A 16,619-nucleotide genomic window follows, 5' to 3' on the forward strand; every position below is an offset into this window, starting at 1 on the left:
GGGAGGGTCAGAGAGCTCTCAGATTTCATCAAAAATAACTTAAATTGTGTTCCGAAGAAGAACGAAGGTCTTATGGGTTTCGGACAACACGAGGGTGAGTAATTAATGACAGAATTTTCATTTTTGGGTGAACTAACCCTTTAAATCATTTTACTATAACGTTTTATTTATTAACATTATTTAAAGGGGTCATATGATGCTGCTAAAAAGAACATTATTTTGTGTAATGAAATGTGTTTATGCGGTTTAAGGTTCAAAAAACACATTATTTTCCACATACTGTACATTATTGTTTCTCCTCTATGCCCCGCCTTTCTGAAACGCGTCGATTTTTACAAAGCTCATCTGTCTGAAAAAGCGAGGTGTGCTGTGATTGGCCAGCTATCCAGTGCGTTGTGATTGGCCGAATACCTCAAGCGTGTGACGGAAATGTTACGCCCCTACCATACTGTGTGATGCCCTGTCAGGCCGGAGCGATGATTCAAGATGTTATATGTGATTAAAGTGTTATTGTGTTAAGTTTTATGTGAGATTTTATGCAACTCCTGTCAGTATGGAATTGTGATACTGATCTAGAGTAACACAAAACTTGCATGAATCCTGATATGACTGTTCAGACTGAGGTTGCATTGCAAGACCTGTATCAAGACCTGTATCGGATTTAAGACCACATATGGAAGTGACCCAAATTAGAAATGAAAAATAAGATTCAGTGTAGTTTTTGCTGTTCACACTGCTATGAAAAAACAGATCACATATAAGCAAAAAAACTGAATTTGGGCTACTTTTGCCTGGATTCTGAGCAAAGCCTAGTTTTAAGCCATGACAAGACATTTGGGTTTGAAATATGGTATTTGAATTGGAAAAGGTCACTTCCGCTATTCTGGGAGCTGAATCTGGATGGAGGATGGTCTGATCGTTTAAATAAAGTAGTTTCAGACCGGGAAGGTAGAGTGCAAATCCTCCCCAAATGCTGATATTAATGCCCTGCTCGCTTTCTCCCACAGCCTCTGATCACTGTCTTTTAATTTCCTGGGTTTACCTCTTAAAGGTTAATATCTGCCTGAGAGCACTGGCCGCCTCAGAGCTCTCAGAAAAAAATCAAATCATCGATTTTGCTCATGCTAGTATAATTTTATGACCACTAGGACTCTGAATAATTTTGTCAGTAAAATCTCACATGTGCTCGTTCGCTTCTCCATTTTCTGTTCGACTGGTAAGATTAAAGAGCGGTTTGTGCGGAAAGTTGTTAGGACGGTCTGATCACTAATGTGTCAAGGTGCTGTAATGCAGGATTTGTGAAGGTTTTTAAAGCACTGTGTTCATGCACTAGCTCATGTTTGATCTCTCTTGTTCTGTGAGCCAGTTTATCCCTCAAGAACTTGTTAAAATGGTGCACGTGTGTGATCAGATGCCTCTACTCAACCCCACTGAGACGCATTCACTTAAATTGTTTTGTGTGTCAGACGGTTTTTCTTTTTTTTTCCCCCACTCACTGCAATTTGAAATTCAGTTTTTGTTGGCTTTTAGGGCAAATATGATTTGAGTTGGACTAATATGGTGTGTGTTTTGATCCCAGTTTCACAGTGACCCAGTGCTTGCAGTCAATGCGTGCTATGAGGGGGATGTGGTCATCGTATGCCCTGGCCTTTACAGCATCACCAGCTCTATCAGTATTGTTGACTCCGTAGAGGTTGAAGGTAATCACATGATTCACCGTGTGCATGTCTGTCTGAACTGACAATTGTTGACATTGGTGTCATAGGATTCATAACACTTTGTGCCTAAAATGATGTTAAGGCTTAAAGTGTCATGAAACCCCCTGTTTCAGCACTGGTCTTTAACACCTTAGATTTGAAGAAGAGTGTGTAAAGCTGTGGAGAAGTGGGCATGAAGAGGGTGGGAAGAGGGGAGAAAACAACCAATAACACAGACCTACAACACAGTCGTTATACAGACAAATTAATATTAAAATGTTTAAATTCGAAAGAATTAAGGCATAGTTACTTTTTGTTTACTCTTCTTTGAATTTGTGGTCTATATCATTGTTTGCTGTGCATCACAATAATCCACTGTGTCATCGCGTTCATGATCAGATGTATCGCTGTATTAGCACCCTTATTTGCGCATATTTTAAGAAGACATGATGTGTGTGCGTACACGGTGCTGGTTCATGTTTGGCGCATGAGAGAATATAAAAGGTTCACAAAAACTTGAAACACGCTTGCTCTAGTCTGGGTATGAACTACGATCCACACAGTGAGTGTTGTTAAACTCATTACAGCGTTCGGTGCAAAAACTGCTCTCTCATGTGCGCTCCACGCGTTGTTACATATTAAATATTGTTACGGTCATGTTTACAGAGATGAAATAACAGCGTGAAAACCTTTCATGAGATTTGAATTCTTCACTGTAATCCAACCTCATGCATAATACAGTGTACTGATTGGATCATAAGGCTTCATTCTAATGAATAATACTGAGAAAAGTTCAGAAAACTGATGACGTTGTAGACACGTACTCTCCAGCCACTCCAGCCCATCACCACTCCAAATTAACGCATATACGTCTATTTTTGTGATGTTGGTTCAACTTTGCTCCTTGAACTGGAAGAACGAAATGGCTCCAAAAAATGAAAAAATAACCATTTCCCCTTAAAAATAGACAAAATGAGTGCTATTGTTGTTTTCATTGATGTGCAAACTGTACATATATGTTAACATCTAAAATAAAATAAAAAAAGTTTCATGAGGGTTTCATGACCCTTTAAATTGACATTCATTGGTTTCCATGCAGTTTGCCAAAAATCATTTTGAAAAACAGAAAAGAGTCAGGTAAAAAACTGAAGACTATATAAAATATCAAATATATGGGAAATTTAGGACAGCCTTGTCTTGTAAATTATCCAAGGATAATTCTGCTTCATCTATTTGAATTTCAGTCAATTTTTTGGAGCTCAATTGCTAGTCTGTCGCAGCACTAAGAAAAGATGTGAGAAACACATTTTACCCTCACAGGAGTTTCAGAACAACAAAGGCAGAGGCTGTTTACATTGTGTAAATAGCAATAAATACAATTCACATTAATTTTACTATTAATACTAATTGTAGTCATTTGCAATCACATTCTGTCATTCATTGTAGTCATGTGCAAATAGTCACTACAAGTGGCTATAAAAAAAACAAAGGAATGCTTTTATTTTGTGTCTGTGCATCTAATTTTGCAGTGTCCATTTGACCCCCTAACACAAACGGAGTAGCCTTTTTATTAACACAGCAGGAAGGTTAAAATTTAAAATTCTTGTTACTCAATTTTATGTTGTACCAGATCAGTATGACTTTATTTTTTCTCTGAAAAATGAAAATGAGTCTCCAAAATAATAAAAAAAAAGTGTTAAGTAATTCTTATGACTCACCTCAAATATTACAAATCGATATGATTTGCCTTGTGTTAGGAGGACATTGACAATGGAAAAAAAACTATTTATGGATGAACTATCCCTTTAAAAGTTAGTGACATATAGGGCCCTATTTTAACGATCTAAGCGCAAGGTCTAAAGCGCACGGCGCAGGTGCACTTAGAGCGTGTACGAATCCACTTTTGCTAGTTTAACGACGGGAAAAACGGTTTGCGCGCCTGGTACATGATCTAAAAGGGTTGCCCCTATTCTCTTAATGAATAATGGGTGTGTTTTGGGCATAACGTGCAATAAACCAATCAGAGTATCATCTCTCATTCCCTTTAAGAGCCAGTTGTGCTTGCGCCATGGCAAATTTGCTATTTATGCTGCAGAATTTGCAAGCGCAAAGACAGAACGCGTCTCCAGAGACTAAACAGATCTGCTCGGTCGCGAGCAAATAGGTAGCCTAATTCTGATACATGCAATGACTATAGGCATTTTTATATTTCTGTCAGGACCACTATCGTCAAAATGATAGATACTTAGCATAAAGTTTGGTTTGGCGGTATGGTTCTGTTCTGGGCAAAAACCTCCCTGCCCATCCATGCAGCCTGTCATGAATGAGCAGGGAGAGCAGCAATAATAACCCCACTAGGGTTAACAGAACAGAACAAGGCAGATATCATTAATGTACTTAATGATATTTAAGTGTAACCCTTTATTCAAGATAAAGGAGTCTGATTAGCAAGGAATATCAGAAAGCCAAGTCCTGACTGTGGCGAAAGGTGAGGAACCAGAGGAAAACGACTGTAGTTACCTGTATTTATTTTTAATTTTTTTAAAGCGCTGCTTGTACTTGCTTAGAATAATTGGACTATATTTAAATCCTTTTTGTGTTCATTTGAGCGCTCAATCGTAACCTTCCAATCACCACCGAAGTGATTTTATTTTATTTTTTTAAATGAACATAGCTTGATCTCAGCCAGTTGATCATGTATTTAATCAACACGTCATGTCACCCTAAAACTTTATTTCTCATGGCCTTAACTATCGGTGTGTCCTCAGAGCGGTTACATGCTCTAGACTACGTGTTGCTCCAGCTGTATGAACACAGATGCGTAAATGCTGCTGCAAATATGCTTTTTTCAATTAGCAGACCAGGTAATATACACAGCGATATGGATTAAAACAGCATTCACTTATCTTAGATGTGGATTTCAGATGTTCTGAAACACGCTGCAACAGTTTGATTTGCGAGCAGCGATGCTTAATTTGCTCCTGAGCAAGCTGAAAAGCTGCTGAATAATACTGAATAGAGCTTATATAGGAATGCCACGATAGGTGTCGTATTCCTATAGGTAGATGTGATCAGCTGAGAATCAGCTGATGCAAGCTGGTGATCTGCCAGAACTAACGCTAACGCTTAATTTATGTAGCCTACACAATAATAATCTTTTACATTGTAATCCTTTAATTTTTAATATTTGGCATGTTTGTGTGCTGCTGCTGTGTGTGTGCTCTTTAAAAAAAAAAAAAAAACACTGCTCCATTGACTCAATTGACACCAGGTTTTAGTTGGTCAATGGCGCGGTCTATTTCAGTTGCCTCAAAATAGCAACGCGCCAACAATGCGCCTGAACACACCTCATTTTCAGACCAGCACTCCCAAAATGAAAACTGCTTCAGGCTGAAACTAGCAAAAAACACTTGCGTCGCGCCTGGCGCCGCATTGCACCGGGTGTATGATAGAGCCCTTAGTGTTGGGGGTAACACTAAGTTATGTAATCGGATAATTTTTTCAAGTAACTAGTAGTAATGCATTGCTTTTAAATTTACATTGAAATATGAGATACTTTTTTCAAATAAGTAATGCAAGTTACTTTGTTTTCCCATTTATTCACTGACCCCTCTCCTGTCCTGTGTCGAGAAATTGGGAGTGAGGTGCAGAGTGCAGAGACACTTCCTTAATTTCACTTTTGGTGTGAAAGGGCCTTTACAGTTGCCAAAAATATAACCTTTGGGTATTTTGTTATTAAAAAACAAATAAACAAGCCCAGGCTATATGAGAAAATGTAACACAAAAGTAATGTAATGCTTTACTTTCCATAAAGAGTATCTAAGTAAAACAATTAATTACTTTTTTTATGGAGTAATGCAATATTGTAATGTATTACTTTTAAAAGTAGCTTTCCACATAACTACTGACATTTAGTGGTGTCTAAATGAATTGCCTAGTTTTAGCTGTAGTGATGTAGAGACATTGACCTTTATCATCCGATTGATTTGGAAAGTACTTTCTTTCCTTTTTTTTTTTTTCTTCATCCACCTCCATCTAAAACACAGAGGAAATCACCTGTATTTTGTACTATTCTTTTCCCTTTAATAAAGCTTTGTGATACAGCATGCTTCATAACACTAAGTCAATAGTCTGGCACCGGGCCTTGTTTGTCAAAATGGTTCCCTGGACGTGTATAAAACGAACACCGCAGTCGGCGTGTGATATTAGAAAGCCTGCTGAGGTAATTGAGCTCGATGGTGCAATAACCACCTTTCAACGATGGGGGGCGAAAATTAATGCATGAGAAATGTGGAGGCAGGCGAGCAGAGAGAGGACGGGGTCAGAGTCAAGTCTCTTTATGCAAATGGGTGACCTGCAAAGTCACATAGTGATTAAGTCAAATGAGGAAGAGGAAAGAAGGCCTGGAGGACGCTGTTTAAATATGGAGGTTTTGTGTGCTTGGCAGTCCCTCCTGCAGCGTCAGGGAAGCCCTGAAAGAGGAGATAACGCACAGGCGGCTGCTGGCTCTACTACAGGAGAAGAGCAACTCAATTAGACCACTGCCAGATTACCATAAAATAACTCTGCTCCCCGCGCTAAAGGTCTTTGATATTTAGCGAAAACGTCACACATGCCTCTGTCTCAGGCTATGGCTTTATTGCCAAGATTATTTGAAGGAGCTCTAAATAGTTTTGCATGTTTTTAGAAGTGATTGAGTCATTGAGACCTGAATCGGTGTTGCATTTTGGAGTGCAGGAAGTACGGTCTGTGATTCGCTGTTTTCCCAATTCAAAGCATCCCACTGCTGTCAATTACGGAGAGATCTTCCAGCAAATCAACTGTTGTTACCTGCAGACGTAGAAGTGAGGATGGTGCTGTGACCTTATTGGTCTATATTCAGCCTTTGGCATTTGAAAGAAGTGTGTGAGAGCTGACCAGGGTGCTCAAGTTCATCTAGGCATTGTTAGAAAAGTCTGGGAGAAACCTGCTTCAGGACCATCTGTCAAAGAGCAGTGTGTAATGAAGCCGGGCTGTCAAACTCTGCGGTTTTGAACCGCTGCTCTCGCTGACCTGCCACCACTATCTCAAACTGAGATGGTGCTAAGCTGACCTCTCAGTCATCAGTTTGCCGGCTGCTATAAACTCAACACGCTTATTGATGGTCATTTAGCCACATTGTTACTTGGAAACCATGCGTCTAGACTGAGAGATGGTCTAATTTCCATAGAGAATTAGGTCCTTTATGGAGAGGCTTTTTCTATAATGAGATGATGTTTGCTGGATGGTAGGCCTAGTGGTAAATGACAGTGATCCATCAGGGTTAAGGGCCTGTCAATTTCCCTTCAGCGTTTTTTGTCATGCAGGTTCAGAAAATGTTTTATTCAAAGAGTGCAATTTTAACGGGTTCTTGTTACTGGCAAAACTATGCTATCGGCGGCCTGTTTTATAACAAGGTTATTTTAGAGTTTTTGTGTTATTTAAAAGAGGCATAAACAACCTTAAGTGTTTATGCAGTGATTATTTAAGCTTATTTTATTGTATTTTATTTTGTCAAAAAAAAATTTTTTTTGCTTTTTATAAGTTGCTTTAGATAAAAAGTGTAAGGGTTGGACATAAAAGGACTTTTTCTAGAGCCATTTCTCTCCTGTCTTCCCTCAGGATACGGTTTGCCGGACGAGGTGGTGATCGAGAAGCGTAACAAGGGCGATGCATTTGTGGAGTCAACAGGAGCAAATGTCAAACTCTCGAATCTAAAGTTCATACAGCGCGACGCCGTTGAAGGCATCTTGTGTGAGTTTCAAAGAAAATTGTCCTGCCTCTTTTCCCCCTTTCCAGCTGTTTGTCGAAGTGTCTTGAGGGACTGCTGCTGTTCAATGGACAGCAGGATATTAAACAGAGACCTGACATGCACTTTTTGCTCAGACATTCATTTGGCCTCTACAGCAACACAGTAACAGGAGAGTGATCTTATGTTTTTCTTGTCATTTCATTGGTGAGCCCTGCTGGCATGCCTAGCCTAGGGAGCCTTTAAATCTGTATCCCTGTGTGCGGCTACACTAAAGGTTTGCTTCCTGTGGGATTTCTGATCTGGTCAGAATAACAGACTTGTTTATTATCCACTGGATGTCCTGCTTGCTTCCAAAACAATATGTTCCCTATTGTATTATGACCAGACAATATAGATAAGAGAAAAAAAAAGACACTATTTTTCAGATTTTTTTTTTCTTTTTTTAAATCACCATTTTGACCAGTCATTGTAACTAAATGATTTCCTTATTTGAAAGAGATTTTATATTTTTATTCAGCAAGGATGCATTAAAGGGTTAGTTCACCCAAAAATGAAAATTAGCCTGTTTTTTACTCACCCTCAAAGCATCCTAGGTGTATGTGACTTTCTTCTTTCAGACGAATCCAATCAGAGTTACATTAAAAATTGTCCTGGCCCCTCCAAGCCTTTCAGTGGGGGTAAGCAGGTGTTGGTTGTCTACAGTTCAGAAGACGTGAAATAAAGTGCTTGCATCCGTAATAAAATGTCCCTCACACGGCTCCGGGGGGTGAATAAAGGCCTTCTGTAGCGAATCCATGCATTTATGTATGATAAATATCCATATTTCAAATGTAATAAACACTTTTTTTCTCACTTCCGCTGAACTGTGGTATGCGGAAGTCATGCAGGCGGATGACGTAGGAAGTAGGCGTCGTGCGGGTGCCTCTGCTAAAGTAAGGAAACTTTGTTTCCTTTGCTCCTGCATTTCTCAAAGGAAAACCAGTCTTCTCTTGGCTTATATCGAAATCCTCTGACATTTTTCTTTACAAATCCTTGTTTTGTGATTCTAATTCGTGAACGGTGTTTTGTTTTGTTTTGTCTCCGCGTTCGTCACTAATCACGCAACGCGTGTGACAGTCAGCGGAAGTGAGAAAAAAGTGTTTATTACGTTTGAAATATGGATATTTATCTTACAAAAATGCATGGATTTGCTAGAGGAGGCCTTTATTCACTCCCCCGGAGCCGTGTGAGGGATGTTTTACTATGGATGCACGCACTTTATTTCACGTCTTCTGAACTGTTGACAACCAACACCCGCTTACCCCCATAGAAAGGCTTGGAGGGGCCAGGACAATTTTGAATATAACTGATTGGATTCGTCTGAAAGAAGAAAGTCACATACACTAGGATGCTTTGAGGGTGAGTAAAAAACCGGCTAATTTTAATTTTTGGGTGAACTAACCCTTTAAATTGTTTACAAGGGGCAGTAGAGACTTTTACATTGTTACAAAATGATTTATGATTGCTTTTATTTGTATCTTTATTCAGGAAAAAAATGCATCCTGGTTTTCACAAAAATAATAAGCCGCACAACTATTTACAACATTGATAATATCAAGAAATGTTCCTTGACTAAATCGGCATATAGGATGATTTCTGAAGGATCATGTGACTCGAGTAATGGCTGCTGATAATTCAGCTTTGCCATCGCAGAAGCTTATCACAAAACATTAAAATAGAAAAAAAGTCAATTTTTTCCACAATATTTTGCTATATTCTTGATCAAATAAATGCAGCTTTGGTGAGCATAATAAACTTTCAAAAACATAAAAAAAAGTACTGACACTAAACTTTTAAACAATAGGGTGTATTCACCATTATAACAATTATTAGTAAAAGAACAGCAATAGATTACCCTCATAGATTTATAATAAAACATTTTTAAACATAATAAAAACAATGCTAGAAAGGGGTGCTTTTTTATAATTTTTAAAGGTATACAATTATATAGATGTATGATGTAATTGCATAATCAAATTTTTCAGTTGTTCAAAACAAACAGTTTGAAGTGGTTCAGAAATATGAATAAAACTCAGATACCAGGATGACACATCTAACTGTTGGTCTTTTGGAAAATCGGTAGTCAAAGAAAAATCATTGTGATATGGCCAATATTATTTAATTTTATATTGCTTATATTCAATATAACCTAGCACTATTCTATATCTTTATATGTGACTGGAAACTTTTCCTCCTTGCATGTCCTGTCACCGTCCTCCAATGTCTTTTTGATTTGTCACCCTTTATCTTTCATCAGGTGTTCGCCAGGGGAAGCTGGAAATGGAAAATTGTGTGATGCAGTGTGAGACCACAGGTGTGATTGTGCGATCGGCGGCCCAGCTCTGCATGAACATGTGCGACCTGTACGGCTCCAAGGTAAGCTGCACTAGCACAGGATCCCTCACGTAAATTATAAAATGACTTCACTTATGGAATGAATATTATCAGTTGAACGTATTGCTCTACCATCTATTCTTTACAGTAGTTATTACAGCATGAAATAGAAATGTGAAAGGTCTTGCCAGCAGCGTTCTTAGACTGATTTACCACCAGCCATTTTACTAAAGAGCCTCTTCTTCATTGACCAATACCATTATCGTTCTGATGGTCGCTGTGTGCTCTGTGCTTCAGGGTGCCGGTGTGGAGATCTACCCTGGGAGTGTATGCAGTCTGGTGGGCAACGGCATCCATCACTGCAAGGAGGGGATCCTGATTAAGGTGAGGAAGATGGATGAGCTTCGGCTCTTCTAAACCCCTATAGATTAGCCCGTCTGGCTCCTGGTTACTGCTAATCGTTGCCCAGGCAACAGCAAGTATCTTACCTGACCCAACAGAGCCGCACTTTAGAGCCGTCTTAGTATCGTATTAATGATCTAGTGGATTAATGCATTTAGAAGACCTCCAGGGAAGTTGGCCCCTTTAGTGTGTTAGTGGAGTGGGACTTCAATGGCCACCGTGGGGCGTCTTTGATGGTAATAGCTTTAAGCCGTGTCACCAGAGGTCAGTACGCTCACACAGTTCAAAGGGAAATCTTAGAAAAGCCAGTGAGCACCCTGGAGTTGTAGACATGAATCTTTGTGGAAAATGTTGCCAGTTGGCTTCATTTGAGAAAGTGTGTCTTGAGAAAGCCATTGCATAATACTTCATCTCAAGTCAGTGTTAGTGTTTCACCTGAGAGCAAATTAGATTCACACACAGGTAGCAGCAACCCAAAAGGATTTTTCCGTAATTAACTCCAGCGGAATAATTGGATTTGATCTATCTTCCTCAAGTTTTGTGTTTGTGTACATGCTGCGCCTTCCCAACCTCAGTGTTTTATTCTCCCCCACTTTGCTTAGACCAGAAAGAGATGTGAGAGTGTGCATGCACATGTTCATTTGTGTAGGCATGCTGCGTGTTTACCATCCCCTGCTTCCCCTTTGGCAGGATTTTGCAGACGAGTTGGACGCCATGCCTAAAATCACCATGGTGAATAACATGATCCACAACAATCAGGGCTATGCCGTTATCTTGGTCAAGCCAGGTGCCGCTGCTGTGGAGGATCTGCCTGCAGAGCCCAATGCCGCAGGTGCCCTTTTCTTCTTCTGTCTGCTTCTGCCGCCTCAGTTCCCCAGCAGCAGAGCATATTCTCAAATTAACACCAGCTAGTTCATTAAGGGTAATGAACTTTTATCTTGAAGTACCTAGTAGGGATGGGTACCGAAACCCGGTATTTAATCGGTCCCGGGGCTAAATTATGAAAGACCGGAGTATCGATAAGCTCTGACGTTAACGGTTCTGCTATCGGTACTGACTGTTTTATTAAGCTAATTTTATTTTTATAATTTTATTTTTTTATTTAGATTTTGGCTTCTAAGGATTATACAAAAGAAGACATGAGGTAAAGTTATTAAAAACTAGCTGCATTTCGTCTTGCGCAACTTCTTTCCTTTCACAGCGGTGCGCATTCGTTCCTCCCTAAAACCCAAACTTAACGTCAGAATCAGCTCAATCGGTGATTGTTGTAAGATGCCGTCTTGCGTTTCGTATTGCGCAACTTCTTTCCCTTCACAGCGGTGCGCATTCGTTCCTCCCTAAAACCCAAACTTAACGTCAGAATCAGCTCAATCGGTGATTGTTGTAAGATGCTGTCTTTACTGTTGCTAAATTGCGGGACATGTTTGATAATAAAATGTTGAAAGCACAATCCGCACATGAGACGCTGTTCCTCAGGCTGAAATGTATGCACGCGGCGTGCTCCAAAACGGACAAACAAATTACACTTTGAGCTTCGGGCGCATGTCCAAACGATCAAATACACACAAAAAATTAAAAATGGCCGGCTTGGAGAGTATTTACTTAAACACAGTTTATGTCTTAAGTGGAGGAGAACAGTTGGGATATATAAAACAAAAAGTATCGATAAGAATACCTTTAAAGTACCGTATCGATAAGCAGTATTGGTAAGAGTAGTAATTCCGTTAAAACCTTAACGATACCCATCCCTAGTACCTAGCAACACCTGAAGAAGTAGAAATGCTAACGACGGTTAGTGAAGATACATTGCTGCAAGCATTATAGGGATTGTTCACCCAAAATGAAACATTTCCCCCTTTTTTGGTTCTAAAATAGCATGTTACTTTTTCTCAATGGAAAATAATGTTCACACAGCTCTTTTTATATAACAGCTGTTAATCGTGACCAGCTTGTCAAGCTCCAGAATGACGCAACACTGAAATATTATCAGTTTATCATGGCTCTCTCAATTATTAGCTGATATTTTAGATTTTAATGTAATGTGTAAATTTAAATGTAATGTTTAATCTTAAAAAATACTAATAATACATGTCAAGTCTTCAGCAAATATTACTAATAATTTTAAATCCAAATAATAATTAATACACGTTTTATACTGTACATCATGGATTCTCAAACCCAGTTTTTTGTTTGTTTGTTTTTTTTGTCAGCTGAACCCCTTTGACATAAAATGTTTTCTTGAAGTACTCCCTGCTATTTTGTTAATTTCTCAATACTTTTACACATTTGCATGTTCGTGGTTCACAGGTGCCATATGACATGCAGGTAAACAAATAAAGTGTTATATTGTTTTATTTAAAAATGGCTTTTTATGATTTAATAATGAATCATAATAATAAATAGCTTTTCATCAAATCACAAAGCCCCTGCAGTTCTCTCACTAATCCCCATGGGTTAGCTAACCCCAAATTTATCTGTTATCAGCTGTAACACAATTATCAGTATGAGTGTTTTGTTTTTGTTTTTTTTTCACAAAAAGTGGTCACTATGAACTGTTGTTGTATGGATAATGTAAATTATTATTATTTTATTTATTATTATTATTTAATTTGATTCCACAGAAAAACATAACTGGCTTTTAGGTTTAAAACAATGTGAGGTGACGTGACGGGAGAGCTATTCCTTTAATTCATGTTATTTATGCTGAATTTTCTTGCAATTTACTGGGAAATATGAAACGTGCTTGAGCTCGCAAATAATACAGTACATAAATAATATATTCATGTGTCCAGGGCCTCCATGTAAGAGCTAAATAATTTTTTTTTGTCTGCTGCGTGTCCTTGGTTTCTTGTATGGGGGATAGTGTAACCTTGATGTTTTGGGCTTTCACACATCTCATCTTCTTTGCCACAAATTAAATAGGCCATGACCCATTACTGTAAATGGTTCTGTGCATGCCTGCATGCGCCACACGCCTATATAGCTTGTGAAGGAACCCGCAGGACTATGAGAAAAGTGCTCTACTTTCTCCTGCGGTAATATCTGAAAATATATTCACTTGCATAAAATTTTTGATAAAAATGCCCCCCTGGGGCTGTTGGAAGGCCTGTCTGTAATGACTGCCATCCCCACGGTACTTTTCTTCAGCAGGATCGGCTTTTTTTCCCCTCCTCTCTCAGCCAGCTCCATTTTGAGAAAAGAACGGAAATACGCTTGACACTCAATGAAGGGCAGCTGTGAATGCAGTATGCTTAATTTCTGAATTATGCTCAGCAGAAGGCGTCTCGGCTTCAAAATAAAAGTAGACCCTACTTCTCCCTCTGGTTCCTTTATGCTTCCGCCTCTCACCGTCTGCCTTTGTCTGTTAGATGCATTGGCATAGTTAATTTCTGTTCTGCATTGAAACCTTAAAAGAAAGTGCAATTTAAATACTTTCGGTCGACATATGTGCATGTTTTCATTTGGGTGTTGGTTAGGGAAATTCAGAATCTATTTTCTTTAAAATAAATGGTTATGCATTTTTATTATGAAGGTGAGATATGCATTGGTTGATCCTTATCCATTTTTGTATGTGTAGATTTAGAGCAATTTAGATTGCAAGTATCATTGTATTCAGATGAATCCATTTGAATTAAATATAATACATATTGGAAAGAAAATGTAGGTTATGGGATAGTTCTTCCTTGAAGGTCTCATAGCAAAGGGAAAACAGTTTTATACTACCCTGAGTATAACTGCTGACTTTCCTAAAGATGCTTTCTCCTATATGTAAGCAATAAATATAGGGGTTGCAACAACGCCCTTCAGCCGTGATTTATTCACGATACAGCACGGCCTCGAGTACCTTATTGCTTTTATAAAACGGTTACCACACAATAAAAAAAAAATATATAAAAACCAAAAATGTGTGTATTGAAAGGTTACTTTTTTGAAGCAAGTTCGTTAAATGCTGTCCTTCCGCTAAAAATAGTTCCTGACAGCAACAGTAAACGGCAAGAGAAATGTTCCAAACATGCCTCATCTAAAGGATAAAAACAGAGAATAGGAGCTCTTATCATCTGCTGTGTCATTTATTTTAACACCATATATGATATTTTCTCACACACATACATCTGCTTATCTCTCAGCATGAGGAAACGTCTGTTTTTCCGTCTTTTAGTTTTAAAACAGACTGATTAGCGGCACAGCGCGAGTTTGCAAGCGTCATTACAGTGTAAAGTGAGGGACATACAGAATCATACCTGAAACCGAAAACTAATAAATACAGTAATATTCCCTCCTCACTTCGAAAACTGTAGGCTTCCACACAGATGTGCACACGCATCAACACATCTCTGCATGAGGAGTGTTTATTAGTCGGGGAAGGGCGGGGTCTCAAAGTTAAAGATGAAAGATGCAACATAACGCCAGCATACATAACGCATACTTAAATAAATAACAAACAGTTAATTCTGCTGAAATACATAATAAACGGAACAGTTTTAATGCTAGATTATTGAGTGTTTATGTTGCTAAGGTAGGTTGCTAAGGGTGTTGCTCAGTGATACACAGAACGTTGGGTGAAGCGGTCATAGCTGTGCTGTATCGTGAATAAAACACAGCTGCTGACCAATCAGAATCGAGGAACAGAACTAACCTTTTTATAAAGGAAATTAAAGTGTCTCAGTCTAGTATTACAGTTTAATTGTTCATTGTGTCATTAATGACTTTGCCAGGAACAGCAGGGTTTAGTTTGAGTGCAGAGGCCCTCCATTTAGGGGAGAGTTGTAGATGCTTCAAACACATCCTTTTATTGTACCCTATCATTTTCTGGCTGACTATAACCATTCATATTGCTCCCTGCTGGAAGGGTGAATGAGAGCACTAAACACTAAAAAAGTCAAAACCAAATCTATTCTGAAGCCTGTTGTGTGCCTCTTCTGTTTTGTCAGATGAGAAAGAGAAAGAATTTGAGGACACAGTAGTACAATCAGAGGCAGATATAGATGATGATGATGTGCCTACCATTGTCGTGGAGGAAGAGTGCCCAGCCATCCAACATGGCCACTCCGTCCCTCCAGACTTCACTGAGGGAAATGATGCCATCAAGCAAGAGTTGGTTGCCACATCGGCCAAGAAACATGGGCTTCGGAAGAGCCGGATGAAAGCACTGGGGGCCATGCAGGCTGATGAGAATCTACTCTCACAGGAAATGTTCATTTCCATTCATGGAAATCAATTCAAGCACAATGGAAAGGGAAGCTTTGGTACCTTCCTGTACTGAAGGCTTCTCTACGGCAAACATGCACAGACACACTTCACTGTTTAATTATTTATTCTGTATTTCTTCAATTTTGCTGCAAGTTTACTTTGTGAGCTTTCATTGATTACTGTGCGAGTGAAATGGCAAAATTAATTAAATGTGTAGGCTTTTAAACTTTCTATTTTTATCATGTGCCTTTTTGAATTGAGTTTTTGTTTATCAGGAAGTTTTCAAACGATGAAACACTTGTGCATATAATAACACAAAAGAGCAGCACCTTGGATTTTTTTTGTTCATACCATGTCATGTTTAAGAACAAATCTGTTTTTTTTTTTTTAAGAGTTCCCACAGTTCACATTTTGTCCACATTCTAGTTAAATGGTTACTATAGTCACTAATTAGCACTAAAAAGCATTTAGTCACTAAAAAAAGCAAAGCACAAAAGCAGTAATTTTTCCCTTAATTGTCTCTTTATATTTTGTAGAAATAAAGATGTTTTGTTCCAAATGGCACAAATCTGCTTTATGTTGTTTACTTTATAAATAAAAAAGCATGGAAGAGTAAGAGAGTTTCTGATTTTGCTGGTCTACAGGGGTTCCTTTTGTGATAACTTAATTCTCGTTGATTAAATTCACTTTGATTAATGCTCAGAAAATGAAAGGTAAACCACTTTATAATGGAGACCATTTGATTAATTACATAATCCAGCATGCCCAGTCAAAAAATATGGTTTTGGTCTGCTTAAGGAGATGCAGCTTGACATGCATTAGCCAAACTTGTTCTCCAAAACCAGCTGTGAGGCTTTCGTTTTAAGTGGGTAAAAAAAATGAACTGCAAAAAGGCATAATGAGATCTTTAAAGTGCATTAATGTGAAATATAACAATACAAATTCATTGGAGAAAATGAGATGAAGAACAATTAAAGAATGTTAATGGTTTGTCTTTCAGAGTTATCCATCCTTGTACCTTACTCTAGCACCATGTCAAAATCAGTTTGACACCAAATTCATTTATGCATCTTAATTAAATGTCCCTTTTTAGACTTGGTACTTACCTATTAACTGTTGCCTTAAACTGCTGTCTGAAGTGTGTGTTTAGGGAAGGCCCATTTTATTTTAAAGGAGACTTATGGGAA

General features: G+C 38.5%; 1 protein-coding gene across 1 annotated transcript in view; it reads left to right on the forward strand.

Annotated features, from left to right (window-relative positions):
• LOC107696664 (SHC SH2 domain-binding protein 1-like) overlaps positions 1–16,068 on the forward strand; it is a 25,923-nt gene extending 9,855 nt beyond the window's left edge. Inside the window, exons 8-13 of the mRNA XM_016497126.1 lie at positions 1,580–1,700; positions 7,338–7,469; positions 9,764–9,882; positions 10,138–10,224; positions 10,933–11,074; positions 15,174–16,068. Coding sequence (XP_016352612.1) covers positions 1,580–1,700; positions 7,338–7,469; positions 9,764–9,882; positions 10,138–10,224; positions 10,933–11,074; positions 15,174–15,505 — 933 coding nt within the window. The 3' untranslated portion in view covers positions 15,506–16,068. The remainder of the gene's footprint in view (positions 1–1,579; positions 1,701–7,337; positions 7,470–9,763; positions 9,883–10,137; positions 10,225–10,932; positions 11,075–15,173) is intronic.
• The last annotated feature ends 551 nt before the right edge of the window (positions 16,069–16,619 follow it).

Source organism: Sinocyclocheilus anshuiensis, unplaced genomic scaffold (assembly GCF_001515605.1).
Source record: "Sinocyclocheilus anshuiensis isolate Anshui unplaced genomic scaffold, SAMN03320099.WGS_v1.1 scaffold502, whole genome shotgun sequence".
Lineage (NCBI taxonomy): Eukaryota > Metazoa > Chordata > Actinopteri > Cypriniformes > Cyprinidae > Sinocyclocheilus > Sinocyclocheilus anshuiensis.